The sequence below is a fragment of the Guyanagaster necrorhizus genome (assembly GCF_019112545.1).
Source record: "Guyanagaster necrorhizus MCA 3950 unplaced genomic scaffold BT62scaffold_9, whole genome shotgun sequence".
Classification (NCBI taxonomy): Eukaryota; Fungi; Basidiomycota; class Agaricomycetes; order Agaricales; family Physalacriaceae; genus Guyanagaster; species Guyanagaster necrorhizus.
This window is the reverse complement of record NW_025064888.1, coordinates 315,573-324,325: the sequence shown is the minus strand read 5'-3', so window position 1 is coordinate 324,325 and position 8,753 is coordinate 315,573. Positions and strand designations below refer to the sequence as shown.

General features: G+C 42.1%; 1 protein-coding gene and 1 non-coding gene across 2 annotated transcripts; one reads left to right on the top strand and one right to left on the bottom strand.

The window, feature by feature from the left end:
- Positions 1–7,233: 7,233 nt before the first annotated feature.
- Positions 7,234–7,325, bottom strand: BT62DRAFT_t60. The gene has a single exon. It is a non-coding gene; the product is annotated as a tRNA-Arg (tRNA).
- Positions 7,326–8,269: 944 nt separating this feature from the next.
- BT62DRAFT_930545 (uncharacterized protein) lies at positions 8,270–8,599 on the top strand. The gene has a single exon (XM_043185952.1). It carries the CDS (start codon positions 8,280–8,282, stop codon positions 8,529–8,531), a length of 252 nt encoding a protein of 83 aa, XP_043041034.1. The 5' UTR covers positions 8,270–8,279; the 3' UTR covers positions 8,532–8,599.
- The last annotated feature ends 154 nt before the right edge of the window (positions 8,600–8,753 follow it).

Genomic DNA, 8,753 nt, shown 5'->3' with positions numbered 1-8,753 from the left:
TCCGAACAGCATTCAGAGAGTCTCTAGCTCAGTGCCCAATTCCAGACTGGGCGACAGTTGTTCTTGATGCAGAGATGCTGCACTCAGCAGAGGGGATGGGGGTGTTAGGTCGGGTTCATCGAAATCCTGTAGCCCAAGGGTTTCCAGGGTCTCAGACAATTGCCGACAGGGGTCTTGGGAGATACTCATGTCTCTGCTGCTGCTCCTCTTCTTCCCTAGAACGTTCTTCAGTCGAGTGCCCAGGCTCATCTTCTGTTTCTTCGGGGTGTCAGATGGAGTTTCAGACAGAGGGAGGGATGTCATGGAGGGGGAGGTCTGGTGTGACATTTTGGAGGATTATGCAGATGCGCTGAAATTCTTGATAGTGTCGAATGGCCCAGGCGGTAATAGATTGGTGTCCACAGCACAGCTGTATGATCACCAACAAACCGATCAAGGTTCCAATGATAGAAGCTAGAAGTTCGAAGAATTTGTGTGTAAAGTTTGGATCAGACAGATTTAGAGCAGGGGGCATTCAGTTTCTTAGCACAAATAGGCTTGAGAAAAGGAAGCGAGAAGTCTCGAACTAATTGTTAAGCCTAAATTCCACGTGACTAGAAACACATGATAAACTGATAGAACCTCGCACTTCGGGTTAGACTATCGGAGTTCACTGGTGTGTGACTAGCATTGTATTGTCAAGGCATGGCAGTTTGCTCGAGATAAGATGGTAAAGTAAAACTTTAGTTCGAGACTGGGATATTACAGTGAGAACTAAGCTACTTAAATACTGTTCTGTTATCTTGCTATAAATAACTGTTCACAAAAGATATTGTCTGCTGTAGAGCTATTCCCCCTACCATTGCCAGGCTCTCCACAAAGGCTGTTGTCTTGCTGCAGAGCTGTAGTCATGCACTGCAATTTGGGGACAAAAGGAGCATTGTCTCTCTCTTCACAGCACACAGCAGTGCAATAGGAGAATGACTGACTGGGCTGCTGAGCTAAGCATTCCCATGATCATAAGCACTGGCCTAAGCACCCTGACTAAGCAAAAATAGGGGTTATTTCTGAGGGAAAAGAAAGAAAAATAGAAAGAAAATAAGAAAAATCATAACAGTGTTGCTCTCTGTAGCTTTATCAGATGGAGGCTGTGCTCCAAGAAGTCTACTCCTTTTGCTGGTCCAGAGATTTCAATAGCTGATGAGCCTTTCCTTCAGCAATAATTGTGTTTAGGATAGCCAGATTGCCATTGATCAGGCCGAAGGGGCTGAGTATGAAAAGATGCTTCAGACCAATGAGGCTGTGTATATGGCTCATTTTGGGGTTATGGCTGGAGATCACAGCATAGGTTATATGGAAACTGGCATTTGATATGCCAGCAGTTTTTAGACTTGGTCTTCAGGGTGTCAGTGATTATATTGGGTCACAGCATAGTCAGTTGCTGCATACCTTAGGATTTCTGTTCTTTTATCAGTTGTAGATTTCAGATATAATTATTCTAGCTGCAATGCTACCTAAGTAGCATCATGCCATAAAAAGTTTACTCCATGCAGGTAATACTTCTGGTACTCTCATGTTCTCATCTTTTTTATTTCCAACTCCAGTTCTTCTCTATCTGTCGACTTGAGTAGTCCATAGCTGAGGACTCTCTCTGGTCATGGTTGTTCACTGCTCTCAGTTTCCTCTTTCTCTGTTCTCTTGTTGTCCCCTTCCTCCTCAAGGAGAGAAGTGGCAGGCAGATTGTAGAAACTCTCCACCTCTCCTGAGTGTACCATCATCATGCTGCCTTGACTTGGTGCTCAGTCTAGCAGCTGTAGGACCTGGTGTATTGTCATAGGTGGCAGAAGGCTGACTACTGATCTTGGAATTGTGTCAATTGCTGCCAGTTGCTTGTGCTGCCTCCACTCACTCATGATAAAGACAGACATTTTGTCAGTAGTCATTGTTGATAAGTTGTCTGACAACCTGACTTCCAAGAAATCTTTGAAGCACACAGGTGGGAATGTGGGCATTTCCAGGAGTTCAAAGTCTGTAGTGGCCAAGAATGGACTTGTCACTTCCAAAGGTGGAGTTGGTGCTGGAGGTTCATTGAGAGGAGAGATATTGAGGGGTTGGAGGATGGTGGGTCCTCCTAGTCTAAGTACCATTGGCCCAATACTCAGGAGTTCTGCTTCAGGATGTGCTGGGCTCTCTGAAGATAGAGGAAGAGAGGGAGAGATCCACTCATATAAGTGTGAGTACACTGGCAACCTCTGGGTGGAGTCTATACCAGTTGGAGATATTAGCTCTGGCTAGCTGATCTTCCTCCACTTCTCACTAGCAGTCTCGATTCTGCTTATCATGCTTGATGGCTGCCCTTCCCTGCAACTCCTCCTCTGTATGTCAGTCCTTAGGTTCATCACATACTGGCTGTGGCTCACTGCACTGTCTATGCTCCTCTTATCTGATAGCTTCATCATAGTTGAAGGGAACAGTGAAGTCCCAGATGGAGAAGTAGTGATAGATGGTTTTTTTTTATACCTGTTGTTATTGCTCTTCATTGTTCTAGAGGATCCTTCCCACCCTTAAACTGGTTCTGATCTAAGGCTGGGAGCTGTGAGGCTGGCTTCAAGAAGTTGGGAGTCAGAATTGTCAAGCCATCTGAGGGGCATCGAGAGAGTCTCAGGCATGGTCGGCAATCCTATGAGTGTAGGAGGCAGAAGAGAGATCAGAGGAGGGAGACTGTTTAAAAAAGTCCTCCAAAAGGTCCTGGTCTTCACCATAAAGGACTGCATCTGGTATAAAGATTCCATGTCCTCCTGAGACATGAGAGTGCTGGTTTCCAAGTCGAGAGAAGCGCTGTTCTCTTGTTTCTTCTTGACCATCCCCTTGATGTGAGCTGCTAGACCTGGCTTCTGGGGGCTGATAGGTTGTTCTTTGGGATTCTGAGATATCATAGAGAGAGAGATCAGAGATTACATTTCATAGTATAGTCTGAATATGCTGAAACTCCTGATAATGTCTGAGAGCCCAGGCAGTAATAGAATGGCATCTTTGGCATAGCTGAATAATCACTAGTAGTCTGATCAATATTCCAACAATAGAGGCGAGGAGTTCAAAGAACTCATGATCGAAGTCAGGGTTGTTGTTGTTGGAGAGGAGCATTCAGCTTCTCAGCATAGTTGAGCTTGAGAAGGGAAACAAGAAAGCTTCAAGCTAATTGTTAGGCCCAAGCATCACATGAACCAATACATATGATAAACAGATATCTCTTCACACTTCAAGGGATCAGCTGAGTTCACTGGTGTATGCTTATATCGATATGTCATAAGGTTAATGATTGACTTAAGATAGAATAGTGGTTATAAACTTTAGCTTGAAGCTGGGGTTTCCAGTGAGAGTGAGCCCTCCTTAAATATTGTATATGGTTTGCTATTAATACTACATACTTATTGTGTATACCTCTGTCCTGAGTGCTCATTGTCCTTGGTCATCATTACCATACATAAAAGGTTGATTGTGCATTTATCGCTGGACATCAGTCACATTGGAAAACCATAGTGAAGTTGGCTTGTTGTGATGACTAAGCTTTTTCCACAGCTTTTAAGTGCTTGTTCTTGACACCTTGACTAAGCATAAATAGGAGTATCATAGTTGAAAAAGAGGAAGAAAAGAAAAAATCATAACAGCAGTATAATAGCATCTATTAGTAATATGCTTATAAGATTGGGCCAGTCTAAAAATAGAGAGCATTACCATTCAGTTAGTGGCCTGAGAAATAAATAAAGGAAATTATTATCCATAATAGAGCTTCTTTGTGAGGCTGCTTCTTTTCAGACAATAACACTATCTTACACAGTGAAGCCCAATCAGTCTATCTTAGGATCATCCCACATTGGTTCTTTTCCACTTCCAGTGGCTTTATCAGATAAGGGCTATGCTTCTAAAACTCTACTTCCTCTGCTGATCCAGGGATTCTGATACAAATTTGATGAATTGGTTGACTAAGGTTAGGACCTAGACAGCCAGATTGCTACAGAATGGAAAGAGAGGATAGAGTATGAAAATGTACTCCAGATTGATGGGGCTATATACACAGCTCATTTCAGGGTGATAGGAGGTGACCAAGGTATTGGTTGTATGGGTTACAGCATTTGGTATGCCAGTGATCTGCTGATCTAGTCTTCTAAATGATTCTTGTTGTATTATATGGCAGCATAGTCTGTTGCCACATGTTGTAGAATCTCTGTTTGTTTATTAGATTCAGAATTCAAATATAATTGTCCTATTTATGACACCAACCAGTTGGTATCACACTATAGAAAGTTTACCTCTCTCTTGTACAACTCCTAGTACTCTCTGGTTCTTGCTCATTGAATTTTTTCCTCTAATGCTTCCTCATTCATATCTTCAACCAGTGCATAGAAATGTTCTTCTTTGGCACATGACAGATCACTGCTTTCAGTTGCCTTATCATCCTCAGGCTCATCATCCCTTTTCTCCTCAAGGAGGGAACTAGTGGGCAGGTCAAAGAAACTCTCCTCTATATCTGACAGTTGTACCGTCATTGCTGACCCACTGCTCTGGCTGGGTGCTGGGCCCAGCAATGGGGCCTGAAAAGTTAGATGCATTGAGGTAGGTGAAAGTGAGCTGGCTTCTAATATCAGAGTCATACCAGTTTCCTCCTGCTGCTTGCACCACTACCACTCTCTTACAATAGAGGCAGACATTTTTTCAGTACCTATTATTAAGGAGTTGCCTGACCACTTAACTCCTGAGAAAGCCTTAGAGAGCATGAGCAGAGATGTGAGTATTGTTAGGTACTCATAGTCCATAGTGCCTAAGGACAGACTCATCATCCTTGAATGTAGTGTTGATACTAGAGGTTTGTCAGAGAGGGAGATACTGGAGAGTTGGAGGACAAGAGGAGGCTCTTGGGACATCATCCTAAGCTAGAGAAGAGATTCTATCACTTCTTGCTTGAGCTTCATCTGTAGTAAGAGTTTCTGCATTGGCCTAGTGCTCTGATGTCTATGGGTCAGATTCAGTTGTACTGGATTCTCTAAAAATTGGAGTTGAAAGAAATCGATCAGCTTATACTAGTGCAAGTACTGATGTGACCTCTGGTTAAAGTCTGTACCAGTTCAAGATGTTTGCTCTTTCCAGTTGAGCCCTCTCAATGTTCCACTGCTCTTCTCAATGCTACTGATCATACTCAGTGGCTTCAACAGCCCATCTCTTTCTAGCAATGATCCACTCCTCAAGCTCACTTCAGGCTTGTAGAGAGGCATCTTGTTATCTCTGTTTCTCCTGTCTGAGAGCTTGGTTATAGTTAAAGGGAACATTGAGGTCCTATGTAGAGAATAGATAGTGTATAATTTTGTTTCTATTTTTTTAGATCTGCCACTCCTCATTAAGCCTATTTGAGAGTGCCTGCTCCATTCTAGCACTGGTTCTGATAGAGTTGTGAATTGAGGGGCTGTGAGACTATTCTTTAGATAATGTCAGACAGAGTCTTAAAGCCATCTGAGTGAGACTGAGAGAATCTCTAGCACAGTCAGCAACTCTATAGATTTGAGAGACACTAAAAGAGTCAGAAGAGAGAGACTGCTGAAAAAAGTCCTCTGAGAGGTCTTCATTTTTTTGATTAGGGATGGAGATCAGAAACTATAGGTTTCAGAATCCTGCAACCCAATAGTTTTCTGATTTGAGTCAAGAGAGATATTTATATCTTTCTTCTTCTTGATTGCCTCTCTGATACAGACTGCTAGGCCCAGCTTCTGATAGAGGGCTGGTTGGAGGCTGGTAGGACATTCTTCTAGAGTTAAGAATATTATATAAGAGGAGATCAAGGATTATGTTTCATAGAATATATCTGATATGCTAAAATTCTTAGTAATAATAGATTGTCCAAGCAGTAATTGAGTGATGTCCCTGGCACAGCTGGATGATCACAAGTAGATCTAAAAGAGTTCTGACAATAGAGGCTAAGAGTTTAAAGAACTCTCAATCAAAGTTCAGATCAGTAGAGTTTAGAGCTGGCATTCAGTTTTTTAGCATAATTGGACTTGAAAAAGAGAAGCTAGAAGCTTCAAGCTAATTGTTAGATCTAAGTATTATATAAGCAGAAACACATGATAAACAGAAGCTGTCTTGCACTTCTGGATCAGTGTGTTACAAGACTAAGTGAATCAGCTTGAGAGTAGAATAGTATAAAGATAAACTTTAGCTCAAAGCTGAAGTTTCCAGCAAGAGCAAGCTGTCTTAAATACTGTACAAGTCCTGCTAATAATACTACTACCTATTATATATTTCTGAATCCATTGTGTTCATTGTTCTGAAGCATCATCACTGTATACAAAAGGATGATTGTGCATCATTAGTTATGCTGTTACATTGAAAGACAGTGATAGACTCAGCTAGTTGTGATAACTAAGCCTTGTCCCATGGTCTTAAGCACTTGTGTTAGTACTCTGACTAAGCATAAATAGGAGTTAATTATAAAAGAAAATAGAAAAATCATAACAGCTTCTGCATACCAATACTATATGCCTTTTATATCTCTCTCATTTGATCTGTATGATAGAGAGTGTGACAAAAAGAAAGAGAGAATAAAAGGAGTTACCATCTCCTAAATAGGCCTATCACCTTTTGATATAGCTCTTTCTGATACATATACCTTCATTTTATCTACTTACAAAGCTGATATATTCTTTGATAGCAATAAAATTATCATTCTCTCCTCCAATAATCTGAATATTAACCTCTTCTTTATTTTTATCAACTATCTTAACTATTATGATCAAACTTTTCCTTTTCATCCAGCTCTTTGGGTCACTTTCTATAGTTCTATTCTCATACATATCTGGTTTATCAGATGTCTGCAAACATATTTTTCTTATCATGGCTTTGTCAGCCAGTCTATACCAAGGATTGTATCCTAGCCCATATAATTCTGAGATTGCTGGTCTATGGATACATTCACAATTTATATTTATAAAAACTCTGTCTTTTTACAAGCACTCATTAACTTCTGCATTTAATTGTATTTTCTTTTGCTTTCATCTTTTTTCTCTCATCTTCTTCTGTTTACTCTTTAGTGCCCAAACATAGTCAGCATGAAGGTTATAATATTAGTCCACCTCTGTGGTATTTTTTTTTTTTTCAGTAAACTGACTTCAGTTATGCACTTCAGCCAATTACACTACTTTGAATAGTATTATCATGCGGCTATTATTTAAATAATTATGAAATAACCCAAAATTAAATAACTAAAACCCCCAGCGGGACTCGAACCCGCAACCTCCAGATTGATTATCTAAACGCTCGATAGAAGTCTGACGTCATAACCATTAGACAATGGGGGCACTCATGTTATCTCTCATATGATATTAGCAAAATGGGCTGGAAACCGATAGCCGAGATCTGGTATTCCACGGCATTCGCGCGGGTTCCCTTCTGCTGCTCACCTCCAGTCTTCCACGTTCAAATGCACATACAGACGAAGCTTGAGCAATGAGGATGTTCGTAACTTCGTAAGGGAAGGAATCTGAGACCCTGGAACTTCTACTGCTGGATCTTCGTATCCTCGCTAGTACGAGCGCCTATCAAATGTGGTTACAACGCCAAGCTACAGCATTATTGAATACCCTCTTGTCGATGTACGCGCACTATGGCTGCAACCAAGGTGCAATTCTTTCAATCACTGGGGATCGAAGGGACCAAAGGCTTGAAATCCAATGCTAGCTATGTCTTCGAGTCTCGCTTCAGCGGCCGACCAAGCGTTCTGTCTCCCCAACATCTCAGGCAGACCCACTACCTATGAACTCATCGCCTACCTTGACGTCATTGATCCTGAAAACCTTCGTTTAAGGAAGGAGATGTGACTGGGAGCCAGCTTCTACGTACAAGAAGATAGATTGCTGTTGAGCGGTCTGTCTTTACTTGCCGCGGTCAAAACTCCTCGCCAAAGTATACATAGGTAGCCACATGTCTTGATCTCAATTATCAGGGAAGTTCTTGATGAAATTCGAGTAATGTTCCACCTTTCTATGCACCCTAATGTGGCAACTCTTTTGGGCGTAGTGCTTGAGAAAAGTGGAGGAGAGCGACTGCTTCCTAGAGAGAAGTCCATCGGTTCCCTTGACGGTCTCCGGAAGAAGGCAGAAACCGATTTCCTAGGAATTTGAAGATTCGGTTCTATTTGGAAATAACCGCAAGCGTTAAAGCTCTCCATCTCATCGAAATCCTTCACGCAGATGTCAAATCTGACAATATTCTCATTCCTGACGACTGAAAATTGAGATGGTAACCGTCTTCCAATGTTGACTGCGAAGGTTTCCGTTTTCGGATTCTGCGTGCCCGATACGACTGCACGGGAACGGGTCGCATCAAGAGGGACTCTGCGGTTCAAAGCACCAGTGGTCCTATGCGATTCCCCTCCATTGTTGCTCCAGTATGCTAATCTGCCTCAAAGAGATCTCTATTCTTTTGGAGTTCTCGTGTGCGAGGTTATCAATGATGGCAACCTCCCTTCTTCGACTGTTCGTGACGTCGACATTCCAAGTCTTTAGCTTTCCTCTAAGATGGAACGGCTAACCTTCTTATCTAGAGCAGCTCCAAAGAAGCTGAAGGCTTCACCACGATTATCCGTGGTACTATCCTCAGGGATCCTACAGAAAGGTTGGCTTGGCAAGAAGTCTCCGTCTCATTGACTTGGTAGCCCAGAGCCATGCGCATGTCTGAGCACGTTGCGTTGTAGTGGGACTTCGCCAATGCTATCTAGTTTCCCCCAG